The sequence below is a fragment of the Erinaceus europaeus genome, chromosome 15 (genome assembly GCF_950295315.1).
Source record: "Erinaceus europaeus chromosome 15, mEriEur2.1, whole genome shotgun sequence".
Lineage (NCBI taxonomy): Eukaryota > Metazoa > Chordata > Mammalia > Eulipotyphla > Erinaceidae > Erinaceus > Erinaceus europaeus.
In genome coordinates, this window is record NC_080176.1 from 1,026,530 (window position 1) to 1,049,959 (window position 23,430).

Sequence of the window (23,430 nt, forward strand, 5' to 3'; positions counted from 1 at the left end):
CGGAGAGAGGACCAGTCCCCCACAGCAAAATTCAGCCCACACTGTTCAGACTGGGACCATAAAACAGACCAATGAAAAACCCTCTGAACAAAATACCACCACCACACAAAACATGCGCCCTCTCTCTCTCTCTCTCAGGATTTGGGTTAGTATCTGAAGTGGCACAAAGAAAGGCTTGAAAACATCTAGCAGCCAGAACAAAGTTCTCCTCAGAGAAGTCCCATCCCTTCCCTTCCTGCTCTTCAGTCTCAGGCGGGCTCTGCAGCAGGACAGCGGGCGGGACATGGTGAGCGGACGGCATCTAGCATTTATGGGTAGATGCAACGGAAAAAGGAACAAATGCTGTGGTTTTTCTTAAAAGTTTAATGGCGCCAATAAGGTATATAAATTGTGTTCTGGCAGAGACCTGCTTCCTCCTAAGAAAATGGCACATGTTTTTAAGATTTGACAATCAAGAGTAAGGGTACTGAGATTAAGCTTCAGAGCACCAACTAAAATAAAAACCAAGAAAAAAAGTTATTCAACTTGGAAAGAGGAACTAGAACAGAACCAAGGCATAAGGGGAGAGATTAAATAAGCGTCCCTCAACCTCACGATCCTCAAGATCCTCACGACCCGCACGGGGCGGTTCTGACCCCGCCACAGGAAAACAAAGGGAACTCCAGACGCGTCTCAGCTCCTAAAGGAAACGCCAAAGGGCTCTGAACACACAGGCCGTCCGTCTCAGGCACAGTGACAGGTTGCTATGGTTCTTCCTGCTATTCTATGCAAACAAGGGAGGACCCCCACTTTTGCAAAGTTTAGCAATACCTTACTTTCATTCTTAGTTTGAGTATGGGATCGACTGCTTGAAATAAGGGCCCTGTCGATACTGAAGCAGAACTTCAGTTCACACGAACATCTGTCTGTCCACATCCCACCTGGTCAGTATTATGAACTGAGCAAAGTCTCTCCACTAAAAGGTATTATCAACTGGCTGAAGAAATTGCAGACTTTAACAAAGTGCTATAATTACTAGAAAAACCCTCACACTAATTTGCAATGGTCTTTAGAGATCAAAACAGGAAGTAACTGATACTGGACTACAAGTTTGCAAGGAAACATGTTTCACTGTCCTACTTGGTATATAATATGATAAGAATAAATTACAGGGCCTGGCAAGCTGACATCCGTCCATCTACAATGACTGTCATTCTCCAAGGGATGAAAAGGGAGGTGAAACATGCTGTGTGTAGCTCAAAACTAGAGTCTACGGGGAAGTTCATGTAAGTCTACCTAAGTCTCGAAGCTCCCACGGAATTCCATCTTTTCCAGCATGAGATTTCAGACTGCGCTTCCTTGGGGGAGGGTCAGAGCTGTCACACTGTCAGCAGAGAAGGCAGCTTGGCCGCCCAGCTAGCCCAGTAGGACCTGGAGGTGGGCACTCGTGAATAAGGTGAGTACTGTCCCATCCATATCTTAACACTGAACATAAGGAAGCCCAGCCTCAAGATCATGACCTCTCTCTCTCTCTCTCTCCCCAGGCCCCTGGCGGTCCATGTCACGTCACCCTAAGGACAGTGCCCTGTGCGAGGAGGGGCAGTCCTCATCTTAAAGCCGAGTACTGTGAGCCTACAGGATAATCTGGATCATTTGATGGCATCGCTAAGTTGAGAGCACTAACACACACCAGGAGAATCCACAGAGTTCTACGTATCGATCCAATGTCAAGCCTCAGCCGCCTGGCCACCAGAGCACCTCTTTAATCAATCACAGAATCACCAGAACTGAAAACAGGGCACGGCCCAGGATGAGAAGGGACACACTGTCCCGGCATGGACACCAGGTATGTGGGGCAGTGCTGCTACAAAAAAAGTGGAAGCCTGCAGGCTGGACGAGGAAGCCGAATCGTGTTTCAGACAGTTTTAAGAACCCGGCAATACTGTTTAAGTAAAATACTCAACACAGCAGGAAATGGACCAAAAAAAGGAGCGAGAGAGGAAAAAAAAAAAAAAGCATTCTATAACCAAATAAACATCTGCTATTTCCTTTCCCTTTGAGAATAAATACAGGTAAGGTCACTTTTAGCCTTGGAACGGATATGCGCTTGCCTATGACGACCTTGCTAGTGACTACGGTATCTGGCGTCCTCCGCTAGGATCATGGTTTAAGAAAGCCGTGGTTACAAGAGGCATCTACTGGAAAGACCTAGGACTTCCTTTATGGCGACCACTACAGAATTCACTCCTCTTAAACAGTGAGCAAGGGAAGACGGCCTCCGTCTCCTTCGCGACGGCACGTGTGGGGCCGAGTGGCTTTCAAGCAGCAGCACGCGGGCGAGGAGCCGCCCGCCACCTAGATCATCCGGTTGCGTTTGTGGGTGGGAGAGTCTGTGATGACGTCGCCACACTGGGCTGAGCTACGCTTTCTAGTTCCACCATTGTCCAAGTGGAGTGCCATCTCTTCTGATATGAAAGTGTTCAGGTCCACATCGTGGAGTCCATTTCTCCTCCGACTAGCGTTGGAGCCGCCGCTCACATGTGTGGGAGAGCCGGGGGCGCCCGAGCGCACGCTGATACTGGCCATCGCACCGCTGAGGCCTGGGGGGAGAAGAGAGGTTCAGAGTCGCTCCACCACGGCCCCTCCGCCCCGCGACGGCCGCTTTCAAGGCTCACCGGGGAGCGACTGAGTCTCCGGCCACTCGGCTGCGACCTGGAAGGCGCTTTGGGCGACCCCGCCCGCGTGTACACTACCGGCGACCAGGCTGGGTGCTGTCTCCCACGGGACGTTCAGCTTCCCAGCAGGTTCCGCCAAGGTGAACACGGGGACTCGAGGGTCAATGCTCCTTGCCGAGCCCGAGCGGGCTTGTTCCAACAGCCCTCTGAACACGGGACCACAGAGTCTGGGAAAGGCCGCCGCGCCAGCCAGCGTGGGGCGAGCCAGCCCTGCACACCCGGTCTGCACTCTACCTGGCAGGCAGACACGGCCTCCGTTAGACTAAACCTTAGCGAAGGGGACGGCAAGGCTGGGACAGAAGCCCGCCCTTGTGTCGCAGCGCATCCACGCACCTGTACCCGGCTGAAGACAGGCTCCCACGGCCGAGGCCGCACAGCAAGAGGCAGATGGGACTCCGGCAGCGAGCACACCCCGCCAGCGCCCTCTACAGGGAAGCGCCTCGAGTCTGCGGCAAGGCTGTAGGCTGGCTTCTCCCGCACCTGCTCTCCCCCGGCAGCCTTGGGCTCACTCTTCCTCTGTCCTACTTTTTTCTGTTCTCCTGTCTGCCAGCTCCCTCCTCTATGGCCTCGGAGGGCCCTCTGTCCCCGACACTTTGGAACCCAAGGTGAGAGCATGGCCCTAGGGCTCACCTACGGTGTCATCCCAGAGTGCCACGGGGCAGGTCTTGCTCCTGAGCACAGGGCCTCGCTGCTTTTCCAACCAGCTGCTGGACATCTCAGACAGCTGCCAAGCAGACAGGGCCTGTGCTACCTTCTTCCCCAGACAGGCTGACCACACATGCTGTGAACTAACGGCAAAGAGCAGACAGGACCGGGGAGACAGCACGGTGGTTCTGCAAAAGATCCCTGCCTGGGGCTCTGACTTCCGGGCTCAATCCCAAGCACCACCAGCAGCCAGAGCAGTGCTCGGGTCTCCCTAACTCTTTCATTAAAAATAAATTAAGGGGGGGTCGTCGGGTGGCAGCTCAGCGGGTTAAGCGCACGTGGCGCACAGCACGAGGACCGGCATAAGGATAACGGCTCGAGCCCCGGCTCCCCACCTGCAGGGGAGTCGCTTCACAGGTGGTGAAGCAGGTCTGCAGGTGTCTATCTTTCTCTCCCCGTCTTCCCCTCCTCTCTCCATTTCTCTCTGTCCTATGCAACGATATCAATAACAACAATAATAACAACTACAACAAGAAAAAACAAGGGCAACAAAACAAAGGGGGAAAGAAATAAATATTAAAAAATTTAAATAAATAAAGGGAGTCTGGCGGTAGCACACTGGGTTAAGTGCATGTGGTGCAAAGCGTAAGGACCAGCATAAGAATCCTGGTTCGAGTCCCTGGTGTCTGTCTTTCTCTCCCCCTCCTCTCTCCATTTCTCTCTGTCCTATCCAACAACAATAATAACTACAACAATAAAATAAGGGCAGCAAAAGGAAATAAATAATTTTTTAAAAAATTTTAAAAATAGGGGAGTCGGGCGGTAGCACAGCAGGTTAAGCACATGTGGCGCAAAGCGCAAGGACTGACGAAGGATCCTGGTTCGAGTCCCCGGCTCCCCACCTGCAGGGGAGTCACTTCACAGGCGGTAAAGCAGGTCTGCAGGTATCTATCTCTCCCCGTCTTCCCCTCCTCTTTCCATTTCACTCTGTCCTATCCAACAATGACGACATCAATAACAACAATAACTACAACAACAATAAAAAACAAGGGCAACAAAAGGGAAAATAAATTTTTAAAAAAATTTTAAAAATAAATTAAGTAGTGGTCTGGCAGATGATGCTGCAGTGGGTAAAGCACTGGATTATCAAGCATAAGGTCCTGCGTTCAATCCCTGGCAGCTCGTGTGCCAGAGTGATGTTTGGTTCTTTCTCTCTCTCCTACTTTTTCATTAATAAATAAAATCTTTTTTAAAAAAATGTTAAGTAGGGAGTCGGGCAGTAGCACAATGGGTTAAGTGCAGGTGGCACAAAGCGCAAGGACCAGCATAAGGATCCTGATTCAAACCCCTGGCTCCCCATCTCTCTGTCTCCCCCCCCCCCTCCATTTCTCTGTCCTATCAACAACAACAGTAACTACAACAATAAAACAACAAGGGCAACAAAAGGGAATAAGTAAATAAATATTTAAAAAAAAATAAGTAAAAATGTTTTTTGAAAATAACGAGAAAGCGAGGGTGGGTGGGTGGATGGATGGGTGGATGGGTGGGTGGGTGGGTGGGTGGGTGGATGGGTGGGTGGGTGGGTGGGTGGGTGGATGGGTGGATGGATGGATGGATGGGTGGGTGGGTGGGTGGGTGGGTGGAGGCGAGGGGAAAGAAACCCTGAGCTAGCCTCCCATCTCACAGCACACTAGCAGTGGCTTCCAGAGGCCCCTCACCTCCACCTAACAAACGGCAGGCCTGACACACAGCGCCGCCTTCTCGAGGCAAGGCCTGAGGCCCTTCTGAAACCCAAGCCTGCTGGTGTCTAGTCACCTCCTCACGCCAGGTTTGAGATAAACCGCATGGCTCTCTTCGCGGATTCCTTTGCCATCAAGTCAGTCGATCCTTTCCGAATCACTAGCTTTTTCTAAACTCTCCACTCAGCCCAAGTCCTTTTCTCCAGCCTCGAGTCCCGCCACAGAAGCTGTCAGCAGCCAACCACCTTCGCGCGCTCAGTTCCCAACTGGAGGGGCTCTAGGGTGACGGTAAATTGGCCTCCTTGACCCCCGAGAGCACTGAGCTCACAAAGCCCACCCCACCGGGGAGCTTGTCAACACCCAAAGCAGCCCACCCACCACAAATGACCAGGCACTTCAGGGGATGTCACTCTCAAAGGCTAGTCTCCATGGAGGGGAGAAGAGCAGGGATGACAGCTGGAACATCTTTCTCGCTGCAGGTGACTTGGGTCTCGCTTCAACATCTAAGCAAAACCACACGTGCAACAACAACTGCTTACTCCTTGCCGTCAGCAGGAAAATGAAGTCGGCCCAACCTCCCCGACTTCCGTGTATACACAGGCATCAACTAGCAAAATGCACAGGCTGTAAGAACCAGACTTGGCTGCGTAAGAAACCTTGGCCAGGCCACAAGAAAACTAGGCCTGTCCAAATGCTGAGCCTAAACATGCTGCAGGACTGAAAACTAAGCTGTACAGAAAATACACTTTTCCAGGGCCAGGCAGTGGCACACCTGCTTAAGTGCACATATCACAGTGAGCAAAGATCCAGGTTCAAGCTCCTAGCCCCACCTGCAGGGGGAAAGCTTCACGAATGGTGAAGCAGGGCTGCAGCTGTCTGTCTCTCTCTCAACGTCTCTGCTCTGTCTCTACCACTATTAATACGTGGATTTTTTAAAAAAAAATATTTACTTATTTCCTTTTGTTGCCCTTGTTTTATTGTTATACTTATTATTGTTGTCGTTGTTGTTGGATAGGACAGAGAGAAATGGAGAGAGGAGGGGAAGACAGAGAGAGGAGAAGAGAAAGACAGACACCTGCAGACCTGCTTCACCGCCTGTGAAGCGACTCCCCTGCAGGTGGGGAGCCGGGGGGCTCGAACCGGGATCCTTACACCGGTCCTTGCGCTTTGCGCCACCTGTGCTCAACCCGCTGCGCTACCTACCGCCCAAGTGCCAGTCTTTAAAGGCAACGACAACATCAGCCACCAAAGGCAGCAGTGAGCAGTGTGACTAACACAAGTCTCAGAAGCTAGCAGCAGCCAGAACCAGTTTTAGATGATGGGAGCCGCGGGTAGGAGAGCTGCTCACTCCTTCACTCCTTGAAAAGAAGGCTCATCAGGTGCTCAGGTTGTAGGCCACTGTCCAGACCGAGTTCGCGCTTCCACTATCAGCCCTTTTCAGATGCCACGCGACTCCACGGAGTTAAGTCACACACAGGACAGGCACAGAACGAGCAGTGCCAGGCCCGAGCCCCTCCGCCTCCCTCTGGCTGCGGCCTCGCCACCTACAGCCCCGGCCCACCCACAGGTGCGGGCTGACCCTCCCCATCCCTGCCGGCCCTGGCCGCCCTGGCCCAGAACACTGTAGCTGTCTGAGAGCTCCCCAGCCGGCTCCCCAGTCTGAAGCCTACTAAGGTGAGGGCACCAGATCAACCGATTCGAGACTCGCGTGTCACACCGAGAAGACATTTTTAGCCGTGCCGACAGCCTGAGGAGCTTGAGAGGGTGTAACGGCACGGGGAGGGCGCCTGCGGGAGGGAGGGCCTCAGCTATGGGATTACCTACACCGAAGTCAGACGTTTTAGCTGCACTGACCTCTGCATTAACGGGATCACAAAATACGGAGTGTCTTCCCTTTGGGGAGGTTTTCCAAGGAAATGTTATTTACACATCAGGAATCAGTAAGAAATTCAAAGTCTGGTGTGGAAGCTGCTTCGTAAGGGCCAGTGGATATTCCAAGCTGCAGGTGTGGTGACATAACCTCCCTTCACACTCCAATGGGAAAAGCCCGGCAGTGTTACTGCGATTGAGACGGCTCTTCTGTCGCTATTGTTGAGAGCTTTAGCTTTAAGCTGTATGCCCAGAGAAATTCAGCAGTTAATATGTGATATACAGAAAATGCCGACTTTTCATCAGTATTTGCATTGTCTTAACGGCCTTGACTGCTCTTGTTGTCAGAGACTGGCTTGAACAGAGGGTCTAATTTAGAAATCCCACCCTTCAGCGGGAACTTTAGTTGAATCTTTGAAATGGGGGGTCGGGCGGTAATGCAGCGGGTTAAGCGCACATGGCGCGAAGCACAAGGACAGGAGTAAGGATCCTGGTTCAAGCCCCCAGCTCCCCCACCTGCGGGGGGGGGGGGTCCCTTCACAAGCAGTGAAGCAGGTCTGCAGGCGTCTGTCTTTCTCTCCCTCTCTCTGTCGTCTCTTCCCTCCATTTCTCTGTCCTATCCAACAACAATGATATCAATGACAAGAATAACAATAAGCACAACAATAAAACAAGGGCAACAAAAGGGGGGGAAGCCTCCAGGAGCAGTGGATTCATGGTGCAGGCACCGAGCCCCAGCAATAACCCGAGGGAAAAAAAAAAAGAATCTCTGAAATGACCGATTTCAAGCAATTAAGAGATGCAATTGACTTAGTACAATTGACCTCTGACACCTTGACTTTCTTTCTTTTTTTGACACCTTAATTTTCAAGTAAGGTCTTAATACAGTTTGACTGCTCAACAGTACAGGGATCCAAGATGCAGACTGCAACATCCAGCTCTCGTTTTTTCCTCCCCTTCCTGTCCCCTCAACTCCTGTTTTTAAAAATCTTTGTCCCGGGTAGAGGGGTTAGGTAGCATCATGGTTATGCAAACAGACTCTCATGCCTGAGGCTCCAAAGTCCCAGGTTCAATCCCCCGCACCACCATAAGCCAGAGCTGAGCAGTGCTCTGGTTTAAAAAAGAAATCTGTGTCCTGGGGGTCGGGTGGTAGTGCAGCAGGTTAAGTGCAGGTGGTGCGAAGCACAAGGACCAGCGTTAAGGATCCCGATTCGAGCCCCCGGTTCCCCACCTGCAGGCAGGGGAGTCACTTCACAGGCGGTGAAGCAGGTCTGCAGGTGTCTGTCTTTCTCTCCCCATCTTCTCCTCCTCTCTCCATTTCTCTCTGTCCTATCCAACAGCAATGACATCAATAACTACAACAATAAAAAAATATATATGGGCAACAAAAGGGAATAAATAAATTTTAAAAATCTGTGTCCCACACGCCAGAGAAAAAGCATTCTGACAGCTGGTAGAGGCCCACAGATCAGTTCTACTAGCCCTCTGCAAGAAAAAAACCATACAGCCCGTCACCCTGCACCTCCTGCCCACCAGCTGGCAGGCTGTCTGCGAACATTCAGCTCTACCAGTGGAGGTGATGGGAAGGAGAGGCAGGGTTCCAGCAACTTCCTGACAACCCAGGCCGTGAGCGTCTTGGAAATTCTACTAGAGACTTGCTTGCAGTAGGATGTGATGACTTGTGTATCATCCTAGTAAATACAGGTCACAGAATGTTTGAACAAAATAACAAAAGTTACAAAAAAAGAAAAAAAGAGGCTGGCTGGACGTTACAGTGTATGAGGTCCTGGGTTCAAGCCCCCAGTTTCCCACCTGCAGGCCGAGCCCACACCAGGACGGCACGGCGGCCCGCTCCCGGAGGCCCCACTGGGGGGAGAGACCAGGGAAGGTCAGCTGGGGCACGGGGCACAGTGCAGGCGAGGCGTGGAGGCACCTGGAGGGGCAGAGACAACAGGAGAGCAGGAGACCCCGCAGGCGCCTCCTCAGCACTCAAGGGCCACCGCACAAGCCTCACCCCGCCGTAGGCCTGAGTGTGCAGAGTTCCGGCGAAGACAAAGAATGTTCAAGAAACGGGGGGCCGGCGGTAGCACAGCAGGTTAAGCACACATGGCAGCAAGTGCAAGGATCCCGGTCCCGGCCCCCGGCTCCCCACCTGCAGAGGGGTTGCCGCTTCAGAAGCAGTGAGGCAGGTCCGCAGGTGTCTGTCTGTCTCTCCCCCCGTCTTCCCCACCTCTCTCGATTTCTCTCTGTCCTGTCCAGCAACAACATCAAGAGCAACAATAATGACAAGGGCAACAAACGGCCTCCTGGAGCAGTGGGTCATAGTGCAGGGACTGAGACCCCTGGAGGCAAAGAGAGGTTAAGCTAGGCAGGGGAGACAGCATCATGGTGATGCAAACAGACTCTCATGCCTGAGGCTCCAAAGTCCCAGGTTCAATCCTCCGCACCACCATAAGCCAGAGCTGAGCAAAAAAAAAAAAAAAAGAAGAAAGAAATGGGTGAGCCGGGGGGCACACAGGGTTATGCACACATGGCGCGCAGCACAAGGACCAGCGCAAGGATCTGGGTTCAAGTCCCCGCTCCCCACCTGCGGGGGGGGGGGGGGCACTCTTCACAAGTGGTGTAGCAAGCAGGTCTACAGGTGTCTCTCTTTCTCTCTCCCTATCTCCCCCCCACTCTCAGTGACAACTCTGGAGCCAAAAAAGCAAAAAAGCTTAAAATAAAAATGAGTGAGCTAACAGAAGGAAGAGCTTATCCAACAGCAAGGAGGCAGGCGGCAGACTAAGCAGGGTGGCAAAGCTACCAGACCCCAGCTGCAGACTTCCCAAGCCAGTCCTGCCTTGACCCTGCAAGCCAGGGGGAAGCAGAGGGCCTCAGGGTCTGGCAAGTTGCTCCAGGGACTCGGGAAAGACAGGGCAGCGAATGGGCCAGCTCACCTCAAGGGTGCAGGACTGTGAAGTGTCCCTTCCCACCCCCGAATAGCGTCATGACACGTTATCAGCCCCAGAGAAAGGCATGTTCCCAAGCCACCCGGGCTGCGGGGAAGCACGTCGACGCTGAGGACCAGGCTCGCGCCTGCTTCTACTGAGCTCAGGACGTGTTGCGTCAGACAAGGCCTGGCAGCACACCTGACAGACAGCTCCTCCAGAAGAAACCGGCGGCCTCTCAAGGGCCTGTCGGGGCATCACACAGCAAAGGGGCAGTGTAGGAGGGAGGGGTGACAAGCAGTCATTATTAAGTGACTAATACAATTTATTCTAAAAAATTAAAAAGGGGAGTCGGCCGGTAGTGCAACGGGTTAAGCGCACATGGTGCAAGGATCCCAGTTTGAGCCCCCGGCTCCCCACCTGCAGGGGAGTCGCTTCACAGGCGGTGAAGCGGGTCTGCAGGTGTCTGTCTTTCTCTCCCCCTCTGTCTTCCCCTCCTCTCTCCATTTCTCAGTCCTATCCAATAATGACATCAATAATAACTACAACAACAATAAAAAAAAAGCAAGGGCAATAAAAGGGGAAATACATATTTTTAAAAAGTATTTTATTTATTTTTCCTTTTGTTGCCCTTGTTTTTTATTGTTATTGTAGTTATTATTGTGCTGTTATTGATATTGTCACTGTTAGGACAGAGAGAAATGGAGAGAAGGACAGACACTTGCAGACCTGCTTCACCGCCTGTGAAGCGACTCCCCTGGTGGGGAGCCGGGGTTCGAACCGGGATCCTCACAGTGGTCCTTGCGCTTAATCCGCTTAATCTCCCAAAATACATATTTTAAAGGGTGGGGGTATGCAATGGTTATGCAAAGAGACTTTCATGCCTGAGGCTCTCAAGTCCCAGGTTCAATCCTCCACACCGCCATAAGCCAGAGCTGAGCAGTGCTCTGGTAAAAATAAATATTTTTAAAAATTTTTTTAAAAAGAGGGAACGTGGACCTAGAGCGTTGGTGAAAGTGGTCAGTGACGAGGGCCAGTGGTGCACCCAGCAGAGCGTACACACCAGCACACGCAAGGCCCTGGGTCCAGGCCCGTCCCCGGCTGACTGGGGGCAGAGTATGGGAGGACCTTCACGAAGCAGTGCTCAAGTCTCTCTCTCTCCAAATAAATAAATGGGGGCGGGGGCCTTCCCGGGAGCAGCAGACCGGTCGAGCAGGCACCCCACCCGGTGGCAGCCAAACACAAAGGCACAGCGCCACTCGTCTGCTTTGAGAAGCTGGCGCAGGTGCTGCTTCCTATGTGCCTCCCATGGCGTCCGGCAGAACCCCACAACTGCAGCGGCCAGGCTGTAGCTAATGACGTGCACCCCTGTGAGCACCTGCTCAGAAAGAAGTCACCTGGCCACTTAGAGACTCCTAGTCAATCGCTAAACAGAAAAGCTTTTAACAAAAAAAGAAAAAGGCAGCAGGGCAGGGCAGCAGTCTTCTCCCAACGCGCTGATGGCTCCAAGCCCCCAGGAGAGCTCGCTGCCCGCCCAGGCTCCAGTCCATCCTAGCAAAGTCCCAAAACCCAGGGAGATCAGGTCCCAGAGGCAGGGCCTATGTGCACAAGCATCCAGGCTCGAGGGCGGCTCTGTGGTGCTGTGCTGTCTTCCTGGTGACGACCACAAATTCAAAGAAAGAGTATCTGTGTCTCACCATAATACTCTAAGCTACAGGATTTTAATAGTATTTTACCGTTAACACTCAACTACATGAGTTTGGTATGTAAACCCTAGAAATGAGAGTTAATTGAGGACTGAGGAGACAGCGTAATAGTTCTGCAAAAAAGACTTTCATGCCAGAGGCACCAAAAGTAGCAAGATTCGATCCCCAGCACTTGAACAGTGAAGTTAAAAAAGAAAGCTGAGCTTCCAGTGGACTCTGAACTTGCGCTACTTCAAAGCCATCAAGGGACACTCTCTACACTGCTTTATAACTCCACTTTCTCAAGCACCCCCTTTTTTTTTATTGGGGAATTAGTGTTTTACATTCTACAGTAAGTACAATAGTTTGTACATGCATAACATTCCCCAGTTTCCCATCTAACAACACAACCCCCACTAGGTCCTCTGTCAAGCCCCCTTTTTAAGAAAGGCAAGTCTCACCTCAAGTAGCCCTTAGCAGAAGCACACCATCACTACCAGCCCCAAGTTGAGGGAAATAACAAGCTGCAACGGGAGACGGAGTGGAGCTGGGGTCCATGGCCACAGTAAGACTGAGGGGCAACAGTGGCTGTGTCCTGGAACGTCTTCTCAGAATAACCACGATCAAAGCAACTGTGGAGTCAACTGTAAGCCTACCTGGTAAGAACTCAGAATACGGGGCCAGGCAGTAGCCACCTGGCTAAGCGCACACAGCGCATGGACCCAGGTTCAAGCACCTTGCAGGGAGAAAGCTTCCCAAGTGGTGAAGCCAAGCTGCAGGTGTCTCTGCCTCTCTCTATCTCTCCCTTGCCTCTCAATTTTTCTCTATCCATTCATAAATAAAAACATAAAAAAAATCCTTCGGGGGAGAAAAAGAGAGGCAGAATACCCCAGAGGCGACTCCATCAACAGCACCAGGCTAGCACGAGTCATCTAGAAGCCGCACTCCTGAGAGCTGCTCCCCCACCTCACGGTGCGCCAACAGAAACGAAGCCATCTCTCTGTCGTCCGAGCTTCAACGATTCTGCCGGCACGACCGTCCCACTGGATTAGAATCAGCAGGCAGTGGAAAGGGCTGTCACCCACACCACAGAATGGACCTTCTCAAGTACTTCTACCTCGCAGGGCTGGACAACACCTTTCCTAACTTCACGTTCTGACCAAGGGTTTCAAGAATCAAGGTTTGCCGGAGAGAAGAGGAATCTCTAAGACCCAAAGCTTGCAGGCTCTGGTTTCGGGACCGGTTCTGAGGCCCAGAAGTGTGGACTTTCACCAGGACTCATGCCTTCCACCCACACGGTCACCACCCAGGCTCTTCCTCTGGTGTCTGATGTCCCCGGAAGGCCTCCCCCAGCTCCCTCTGCAGTCGTGTCAGAAAGCAACGAGGACCCTCAGTTTGACGTGCCCTCCCATTTCAATCTGCCTACCCCCTTGGGCAGGTCCTCCACGCTGGCCTCTCCAGGCAGACCCACGACAGAGTGGCAGGACGGCCCTCAGAACTGCCCATCGACGGGCCTGATGCCTGTCACTAGCCAGGCCCTGTCACTAGCCAGGCCCCCCGGGCAATTCTCAGCAAAGCAGAGTGAAGACATTCCTCCTTGGACTCTACATAAGAAACACAATTATTACCCTGGAATCCTCACCAAGGTTGTAAAAGATCAAGCTGCTGAATGAATAAACACTCTTCCTAGACATTAAACGGCCTTTTAAAGGGATGAGATGAGCTTCAAGCCTGCCCGTGACTCTGGGCTCACATCCCAGGCACGTCTAGAGTGGCCACTGTCCCAGAAGCCAGCAGCGCCTGGAGCGGGCCGGGAGAGCAGGCACACGGCAGACACGGGCACCGCGACCATGTCCCAAAGAAATATGCTGAAAGGGCTTTACCATGCAGCGCTATGGCTTCCCGGAAGGGCTGCAAGTCAGTCTCTACAGACGAGCTAGTTTCTGTGGAAGCAGCTCTGCTAGGGGACACTACAGTCAGTCTCGGGGGGGCTCGAGAGCTTCTCGGCGGAGGGACTTTCCCACACAGGAAGCTGATCAGATCTTCTCTGCGAATAGTTCTTCTGCGCTTTTTCACCCAGGCCAGCACGTCCTTATTACGCCGCTGGTAGCCGATCTGAATTCCAATGTCAAAGCTTCGCTGATGGGTATCCACGCTTTCTGTCAGGGAAGAGAAGGGAGAGGTGACGATCGCACCGTCCTGCCTCACAGGAGAGGCGTCCGAGTGCTAAGTTGGGACGGAGCACGGGCTTCTCCGCCCTGTCCGCGTCCGGGAAACCGGCCCAGAGTCCATGCGTGTCTGCTGTGTGCACACGACGCGCAGTGCTGACACGCTCGGACTGGAGTCTCACACCCCACACGCATCTCGAGGCCTCAAGCCCACATCCAGGGGGAGAAGCTTCACTAGCGGTTCTGTCCTCCGCTCTCCCTCTCCCCCCGAAAAAGAAAAGTGCTAGCAGTGGCACACAGCCCCCACAGGCCCAGCAAGACTGAACGCTGCTGCACAAGGAACTCTTCAAGCACGGTCCCCTTAAAAATCCTCCTGGACTTGGCACCGGCGCCCCTGGCCGAGCACACACACCGCAGCGCCGAGGACCCGGGTTCAAGCGCCCACCCAGTTCCCACCTGCTCAGAGAGGCTTTGCAGCAAACGGTACCACAGCCCCATCCCCACCCGCACCCCCGCTTCTATGCCCATCTTCCCTCGCAATTTTTGTCACTATTAAAAATAAAAAATCTGGGAGTCCGGCGGAAGCACAGCGGGTTAAGCGCAGGTGGCGCAAAGCACAAGGACCAGCCTAAGGATCCCGGTTCAAGCCCCCGGCTCCCCATCTACAAGGAAGTCATTTCTCAGGCAGTGAAGCAGGTCTGCAGGTGTCTGTCTTTCTCTCCCCCCTCCGTCTTCCCTTCCTCTCTCCATTTCTGTCTTATCCAACAATGATGACATCAATAACAATAATAATAACTACAACAATAAAACAAGGACAAAAGGGAAAATAAATATTAAAAAATGGGGCCGGGCGGTAGTGCAGCAGGTTAAGCGCACATGGCACCAAGCTCAAGGACCGGCATAAGGATCCCGGTTCAAGACCCCTGCTCCCCACCTGCAGGGGGCGTCACTTCACAGGCGGTGAAGCAGGTCTGCAGGTATCTGTCTTTCTCTCCCCGTCTTCTCCTCCTCTCTCCATTTCTCTCTGTCCTACCCAAAAACAACAGCAATAACAACAAGAGCAAGAAAAATGGGGGGAAAAATGGCCTCCAGGAGCAGGGGATTCGTAGTGCAGGCACCGAGCCCCAGCAATAACCCTGGAGGCAAAAAGAAAAAAATAATAAAATGAAGGAACTTGGTCTCTATCTCTAGACTATTGTAAAAGTGATTGTGTACACAAAAAGCAATCCTCGTGGTCCGGGAGGCGGCGCAGGGATAAAACTTTGGACTCTGAAGCAGGAGGTCCTGAGTTCGATCCCCGGCTGCACATGTGCCAGAGTGATGCCTGGTTCTTTCTCTCTCCTCCTATCTTTCTCATAAATAAATAAAATCCTCTGGGGGAGAGAACATGTTTCTGCAGAGGCTCTCTCCTGCCTGAGGCTATGAAGTCCCGGGTTCAATCCCGAGCACCACTGTGAGCCAGAGCTGCACAGAGCTCTGGTAAAAAAGGAAGTGGATCTGGAAAAAGCGATTCTCTTATCGCTCCTGGCCTTCACTTTCCACGCCCTTCTGCTTACTTCTAGAATCAACAAAGGTGACGTAATAAACACCGCGAAAGAACGGCGGCAGTGCAGACTCCGGGGGTTCTGACTGAAGACGCGGAAACCCCCGAGTCAGAGCCGATGCTCCGGCCCACACTTTCCAAAAGCTGGGGTCTCAACACCCACTGCCTCAGATAGAAGACAGCTTACCAATGACTCCACCTCGAGGTTTCTGAGCAAGTTTCAGGAGGAGAACCAAGCCAGAAGGGTTTAGCCCGGCCTCCGCAGAAAGCAGAGCAGACCCCACAGCTCAGGTGTCCCACCGCCTGGACGGGACCTGGCTATACCATTAAGCGCGGCCCATCGCCCCGCCAGGTGAGTCCAATCTCGGCCTCTCACCCAATGACCAGCAAGCTGACAGTAACCTGTTTAAAGGTGGCCCTCAAGTCTGGCGTTTCACTGCCCCTTGAACTACACACAAGGAACTTCAGTGCGTCCAGAGACGGGAGACGGTGTGTCGTAACCGGCCCACATTCCTAGTGAGATTCCAGACCAACTAGCCAGCACACAAGCTCAAGGGCGGCCTCCCGCAGCTTATCAATCAACCAAAGGCTTCCAGCAGCCACCCAGAGTCTGCAAGCACAGCACACAGAAATGGTGTGTGTGTGTGTGTGTGTGTGGGGGGGGGGGTCCTTCCTGCCCAAGACTGTTTGACAGAAGCCAAAGTCACTGTGGAAGAGCCATCAACTTGAAGCTTAGGCAAATCCCAAGATAATCAAAATGTCAATCTAACCTTTCACCACAACACTAACTTCCTCATTCAAGGAATAAACTGACTCACGCCCGTCACAGCAGCCATCTTGTGTTCTCCTGGTTTTTTTATTTCTTATTATTTTGGGGGAGGGACAGGCAGAAAAACCGGAGCACTGCTCCGCTCTGGCTTATGGTGGTGCGGGGCACTGAACCATGGACTTTGGAGCCTCAGGCGCGAGTCTCTCTGCAGAACCCTTCTGCTCCCCCCGCCCTGCGTCCCACTGTCAACGTGTTAGGTCTGGGCAGCTGGAGCCCCACCACCCCAGGACAGCAGACACAGAGCCACAGTCTTTGCCGAGACCAGATGCAGAAGCTTCCTACGTGACAGAGACCAGCGCCGAAGTTCTCTCCTGCTCAGCCCTCTAGCCAGAGTAGCTCCACTTCAGAAACACAGAACTTGACTGCAGCTCAAAGACCTCACCGGTGACTGAGTGCAAGGCAGTTCCGTCTCCAGTACAGGGCTCCTCAGCCAAGAGCAACCATCTCTGTGCAAACCTCATGGGACCCTGACAGCTCAAGCAACCCTTCCAAGCAAAGCAATGACTGAAACGCTTGAACTCTGAATGAAGCTGGCACTAAACAGTCTGCCAGAGAGTATTTTTTTAACATTTGTTATTTAGTTTCCCTTTGTTGCCCTTGTTTTTATTGTAGTGGTAGTCATTGTTGTTAGGAGAGAGAGAAATGGAGAGAGGAGGGGAACAGAGAGGGAGAAAGACAGACACCTGTAGACCTGCCTCACCACCTGTGAAGCAGGCGGGGGTGGGGTGGGGGGTGGGGGGGTGGTCTCGAACCGGATCCTTATGCGCTGGTCCTTGTGCTTTGCGCCACGTGCGTTTAACTCCCGAGAAAAATATTCCAAAGGCTTCGTCAGAAGCAAAGACGCCGGCAGGGAAGACAGCAAAATGGTTATGCATGACGTCCTGCCTGAGGCTCGAAGACCCAGGTTCAATCCCCCTGCCAGAGCTGAGCGCTGCTCTGGTGAAAAACAAAAACAGTAATAATAGAAACAAAGCCCCAGGCTGCACAGCAAAATAAAACTATCCTGTCTTCCCACGTGTCTAGCGAAGCAGTGCCCAAAGCCAGCACCAACTGCTCCGAGGGGAGGCAGCCCCTGGCCCTGGCCCTCTCCTGAAGGCTGCCAGGTCTTCATCTGGAGAGAGAGCCCTGGGGAAGCTTCCTCTGCGTCTGCTCAGAGGCTGGACCTCTCTAGCCCAAGCTGACCCACACAAACCCCAGCCTGGGCTGAGTGAGCAGGACATCAGGACACACCTGAAGAGTCGGGGGCGACCTTGAGACACAAGCTGTCCGCACAGCGAAACTCAGCCGAAGACGAGATTCCCCCCAAACCCATGGGGCAGCCAGACTCTGGTCCTGGTCTGGTTCCGGTTCAGAGCACCCAGTCCACGCTCACACCGGGGAAGCCAGTCTGACTCTGCGTTTTACTGTCCAAACACCCTCTGACAGAAATTATGGTAAGAAAATGTCCTCAGGGGCCGGGTGGTGGCACACCTGGTTGAGCGCACAGGCTACAATGCGCGAGGATCTAGGTTTGAGCCCTGGTCCCCACCTGCAGGGGGAAAGCTTTGCGAGCGGTGAAGCAGGGCTGCAGGTGTCTCTCTGTCTCTCTCCCCTTTTTCCATTTCTAACTGTTTCTACCCAATAAATAAAGATGATAAAAAAAAAACTTAAAAAGAAAAAAAAATTTCCTCGTGGGGTGGGGGTAGAGAGCATAATGGTCTGCAAAGAGACTGTCATGGCTGGGGCTCCAAAGTCTCAAGTTCAATCCCCCGCACCACCATAAGCCAAGCTGAGCAGGCCTCTGGTTTAAAAAAAAAAAAAAAAAAAGAAGGGGTGCTGGGCAGTAGCGCATCGGGTTAAGCAAATGTGGCACAAAGCACAAGGACCGGCGTAAGGATCCCGGTTCGAGCCCCCCGGCTCCCCACCTGCAGGGGAGTCGCTTCACAGGCGGTGAAGCAGGTCTGCAGGTGTCTGTCTCTCTCTCCCCCTCTGTCTTCCCCTCCTCTCTCCATTTCTCTCTGTCCTATCCAACAACAACAACCACAACAATAACAATAATAACCACAACAAGGCTATAACAAGGTCAACAAAAAAGGGGGCAAAAAGCGGCCTCCAGGAGCAGTGGATTCATGGTGCAGGCACCGAGCCCCAGCCATGACCCTGGAGACAGAAAAAAGAAAAGGGGGATTCAGGCGGTAGCGCAGCGGGTTCAGCGCACATGGCGTGAATCGCAAGGACTGCGCAAGGATCCCGGTTCGAGACCCCGGCTCCCCACCTGCAGGGGAGTCGATTCACAGGTGGTAAAGCAGGTCTGCAGGTGCCTGTCTTTCTCTTCCCTGTCTCTTCCCCTCATCTCTCCATTTCTCTGTCCTATCCAACAACAACGGCATCAATAATTACAACAACAACAAAAAAGGGCAACAAAAGGGAATAAATAAATATTAAAAAAAGAAAGAAAAGAAAATTTACCAAGTCAGGCACGACTGAGGCTCCTACTCATTCTGGTAGGTTTTTACAAGAAAATCTGAAACCAATCTAAGCTGGAGATGGCGATGCCAACACTTTCATGCCCGAAGCACCAAACTCCCAGGTTCAGCCAGAGCTGAATATGCTGGGAGGCGTGTGTCAAGCTGTCCAGGTGTTTTAAACACATCTCCCAAGTTCATCCGGTAGCGACTTCAGCAAGGCACGTCGATTCACCTGCAGAAAGTCTGTCTGTCTAGCTGCCCTTCAGCTGACACAGGAGCCTCCTCAGTGCAGAGGCAGACAGAGGCGAGGACGGAGCTCGGCGTCAGAGCAGGGGAGAGCCGCAGAGGAGCCCCTGGGGCGGTGAGCACGACCGGGCCAAGCCAGGTCCTCGGCACCCGGCAGGGCTGTGCTGTGCTGTGCTCTCAACCTCTGCCGGGCTGAGGCCCTGAGGCCGGCAGCGAGCCTGCCACCACCCCCACCCCGGCAATGTGCAGGGAGGCTGTCTGACAGGCAGCAGCCGGAACTGACCGAATCAACCTACAAACTGGCCCGGTGTCCGGAGGGACGCAGGTATCAAAGCGGTGCCTGCGCCCAGGGCCCTGGACGGGGCAGCTCCACTAGTGCGTCTCTCCTCTCGCTCCTCCCTTCCCTTCTCCACAGAGAGAGACACCTGCAGACCTGCTTTACCGCCCAACTCCCAAGTATAAAGCGTTTTTAAAGGAGTAATAAAATAGGAGGCGGGCGGTAGCGCAGTGGGTGAAGCGCACGAGGCGCAAAGCGCAAGGACCGGCGTGAGGATCCGGGTTCGAGCCCCCGGCTCCCCACCTGCAGGGGAGTCGCTTCCCAGGCAGTGAAGCAGGTCTGCAGGTGTGTCTGTCTCTCCCCCTCTGTCGTCCCCTCCTCTCTCCATTTCTCTCTTATCTAACAACGACATCAATAACTACAACAACAATAAAAAACAGTAAGGACAATAAGAGGGAAAGTAAATTATTTCAAAAATTTAAAAAAAGGTAAAATAGTAATAAAACATCACGCTAAAAAAATAACAGGGTGGGGGTAGAGCATAATGGCTACGCAAAGAGACTTTCATGCCCGAGGCTCCCAAGTGCAAGGTTCAATCCCCCACACCGCCATAAGCCAGCGCTGAACAGTGCTCTGGTAAACAAACAAACAAACAAAAAACCTGAACAGGGCAGGGGAGACAGCATCACAGTTATGCACAGACTCTCATGCCTCAGGCTCCTAAGTCCCAGGTTCAATCCCTCACACCACCATAAGCCAGAGCTGAGCAGTGTTCTGGTGTTTCTCGCTAGGTCTCTCTCTCTGCATCTCTCTGGAAAATAAAAAAAATAAAATAAAGAGTCCTTGTGATGCGACTTCCCCAGAGCCTTCCCAAAGCGGCCGACTAAGCAGCTGGCCCGTGTTCACTCTTAAAGCCCGCCGGCGGGCGAGAAGGTGCTCCGCTGGGCTTCTGCCTCAAGTCTCGTCACCTATGCGCGGCTCAGGCTCACCTGAGGAACGAACGCTCGGAAGCCGGTACGGGCAGAGATAGACAGCATAACGGTTACCAACCAGACTCCCGTGCCTGAGGCGCCAAAGCCTCAGGTTCAATCCCCCGCACCTCCATAAGCCAGAGCTGAGCAGTGCCCTGCTGACAAAACCAACCCACACCAGGAAGCTGGTACAGAGTGCAGAGCCCCCCAAGGAGCCGTCTTCGCTCACTTAGGAGCCTGAGGCATGAGAGTCCAAGCCCCTCCGTCCCTCGCCTCGGCACTGAGCACCCCCACCCCTCCGTCCGCTCTCTGAAGCCCACACGCCACCAGGGGAGCCCCGCGGGCACACCCCACACTCCTGACGGGGCCCAGCCCGCCGAAGAGAGGAGAGGAGAGGAGAGGAGAGGAGAGGAGAGGAGAGGAGAGGAGAGGAGAGGAGAGGAGAGGAGAGGAGACAGACAGCAGCCAGTCCGCGGACAAGCCTCGGGTCACAAAGCAGAGGCAGCTTGGCGTCCACGTCCCGCCATGGCGCCGAGAGGGACGGGACGCCGCTCACTCAGGCCTCACACGGGCAGAGTCGGCTCAGAGTCGGCTCGGGCACACCGCGGCGAGCGAGCTGTGACGCCGGACGGACGGACGGACGGCTGCTTCACACCAGAGAGCGCAGGGGGGCTCTCGTCGCGCAGGCCTGCGACATCTCGGCAGCACAGGCACAGCAGACAGACGGATGGACGGGCGGGCTGGACAGACAGACGGCGTGAAGGGAGCCGCACCGGCAGTCAGCAGGGGCCGTGCCCAGCGAGCTCTCCCTTCTACCTCTCTGCCTGTCTGCCCGGTGCTCCCGCTCCCGTCCCACCGCACGCAGCCCACAGGCCCTCCTGCCGCCGAGCCCCCCGTCCCGTCCCGAAGAGACTCAGAACCTCCCGGAGTCCGCCGCCACTCAGGAAGCCACTTAGGGCCGCGGCGGCCGGCTGAACTGCTTCCCTCTGCTCCGTCTGGACCCGTGCTTCCTCCTTCCCCAAAATAAACTCCGGTCGGTCCCCTCTCAGGTTACTGGGCCGACACACCCGGCATCTCAGAGATGGCCTCGGAGACCGCCTCGGAGACCGCCTCGGAGACCGCCTCGGAGACCGCCTCAGAGACCGCCTCAGAGATCACCTCGGAGATCGCCTCAGAGATCGCCTCAGAGACCGCCTCAGAGATCACCTCGGAGACCGCCTCAGAGATCACCTCGGAGATCGCCTCAGAGATCACCTCGGAGATCGCCTCAGAGATCACCTCGGAGACCGCCTCGGAGACCGCCTCAGAGATCACCTCGGAGATCGCCTCAGAGATCGCCTCAGAGACCGCCTCAGAGATCACCTCGGAGACCGCCTCAGAGATCACCTCGGAGACCGCCTCAGAGATCACCTCGGAGATCGCCTCAGAGATCACCTCGGAGATCGCCTCGGAGATCGCCTCAGAGACCGCCTCAGAGATCACCTCGGAGACCGCCTCAGAGATCACCTCGGAGATCGCCTCAGAGATCGCCTCAGAGATCGCCTCGGAGACCGCCTCGGAGACCGCCTCAGAGACCGCCTCAGAGACCGCCTCGGAGAACACCTGGCCAGAAGCAGCCGCAGCCCCCATCCCCCATCCCCCAGCCCCCGGCATGCTGCTGACTTAGAGCCAAGGGGCGTCTGTCTGTCTGTCTGTCTGTCTGTCTGCACCCACAGGGCCACAGCCCCCACCCCCCAGCATTCTGCTGAGTTAGAGCCCGGGACTGACTGACTGACTGACTGTCTGTCTGTCTGCCTGTCTGTCTGCGCCCACAGGGCCGTAGCAGCCGGCGGGCGACCTGGGAGCTCCGGGAGGCGCCACCCGGAAAGGCCGGGCGACCGTCTGGCAGGGCAGCGGAGGGCTCCGCCGGCCGGCAGGTGAACAAAGGGCAGGTGTCGGGCCTAGAGCACAGGCCCGGCGGGTGCGGGTGCCGGGTGCGGGTGCCGGGTACCGGGTGCCGCCCCCGTCCCCGCCCCCCCCCCCCCCGGCCGGTTACCTTTGTAGAGGTTGGTGACGGCGGTGGCCGCGTTCTGGAAGGGCGCCCAGAGAGACAGTCCCGGCTGCTGGCACACCCGGTCTGCGGCGGCGGGCGGGCGGACGGACGGACGGAAGGACGGACGGACGGACACAAAGGGAGACACGGACGGAACGTTACTCGGAACGGCCATGTTGCCTCTCGCCATTTTGTCCCCGGCTCGGGGACCCCGCCCGGCGGGGGCGGTGGGGGCCGGGGTCAGGGGTCGCGGGGTCGGGGGTCGCGCCGGGGCGGGGGGCCACCGGGAGGAGGCGCCGCACCCCGCAGCCCCGCCGGGCACAAAGGGCCGCCGCCGCCTTCGCCATTTTGTGACGGGGGCTCCTCCCCGCGGCGCCGGGCGGGTGCGGGCGCGGGCGCGGGCGCGGGCGCGGGCGGGGGGCGTCGGGGTCCCGGCTGCCGCCCTCCTCCTCCGCCCCCCACCCGCCGCCCCTGCCCTGCCGCCCTCCCCGCCCTCCCGCCCTCCCCTCCCCCACGGGGCCGCCATCTTGGGGCCGGGCCGGGCCGCGGGGGCCGCGGGGAGCCGCCGGGCAGGTCGCGGGAGGTCGGGGGGCATGTCGGGGGCCCGGGGCGGGGCGGGGCGGGGCGGGGCGTAGGCCGCAGAGGGGCAGGTCGGCCCCGGGTCCGAGCCGGCCGGCCGGTGGCCGGTGGCCGGTTGGGCGGGGGTCCCCGGGGCAGGCAGCCCGCCCCGGCCCCGGGTCCGAGCGCACCTTTGTAGAGCTGGGCCACGGCGGTGGCCGAGTTCTGGAAGAGGTGCCACAGCTTCTGCTGCTTGTGCTCGGGCTGCGCCGCCGCGTCGTCCCGCAGCTCGGGCGGCAGCTGCTCGTCCTGCTCGGCCTCCGCCAGGCACTGGCGCTCCCACTTGGAGAACCAGTGCTCGGGGCCGTGCTCCTGGATCTCCGCCTCGCCCTCCTCCCGCCGCTCCTCCATGCCGCCGCCGGCCCCGCGCCCCGCCGCCCCGCCGCCCCGCCGCCCGAGCCGCCCGAGCCGCCCGAGCCGCCCGAGCCGCCCGCCTACCGCGCCCCCATGGCGCCGCGGCCGCCCGCCCGCCCGACACCGACGAGCCGCGACGCCGCGGCCGCCTCGACGCCTCTGCGGCTGCGGGGCCCCGCCCGCCCCGCCTCGCCCCGCCCCGCCCCCAGCCCCGCGGCCCGGCGCCGCCCCCGGGCCCCGCCGCCGCCCCTCCCGGGTGGGGCGCGCCCGCAGCGCGGACGCCCATTGGTCGGGCCCGCGCGCCGGCCGGGGAGGACGCCGCGCCGCGATTGGCCGGCCGGGCTGTCGGCGTGACGTCGCCGGGGG

General features: G+C 55.7%; 1 protein-coding gene across 2 annotated transcripts; it reads right to left on the reverse strand.

Annotated features, from left to right (window-relative positions):
• Positions 1–343: 343 nt before the first annotated feature.
• HAPSTR1 (HUWE1 associated protein modifying stress responses) lies at positions 344–23,114 on the reverse strand. Of its 2 annotated transcripts, XM_060172386.1 has the most exons (4): positions 22,842–23,114; positions 22,096–22,176; positions 13,463–13,738; positions 344–2,579 (listed from the first exon to the last, which is right to left on the reverse strand). In XM_060172386.1, exons 1-4 carry the CDS (start codon positions 23,059–23,061, stop codon positions 2,335–2,337), a joined length of 822 nt encoding a protein of 273 aa, XP_060028369.1. In that variant the 5' UTR covers positions 23,062–23,114; the 3' UTR covers positions 344–2,334. The 2 variants fall into 2 exon arrangements, with proteins under 2 accessions (XP_060028369.1, XP_060028370.1); XM_060172387.1 differs by lacking the exon at positions 22,096–22,176.
• Positions 23,115–23,430: the final 316 nt, after the last annotated feature.

Coding starts and splice junctions, on each gene's coding strand:
- HAPSTR1 (XM_060172386.1), bottom strand. CDS start 23,061: ATGGAGGAGCGGCGGGAGGAGGGCGAGGCGGAGATCCAGGAGCACGGC. Junction 13,739..22,095: donor CGTCACCAACCTCTACAAAG/GTAACCGGCCGG, acceptor CTTCCCTGACAG/AAAGCGTGGATACCCATCAG. Junction 2,580..13,462: donor GGAAGCCATAGCGCTGCATG/GTAAAGCCCTTT, acceptor TTCTCCCCCCAG/GCCTCAGCGGTGCGATGGCC.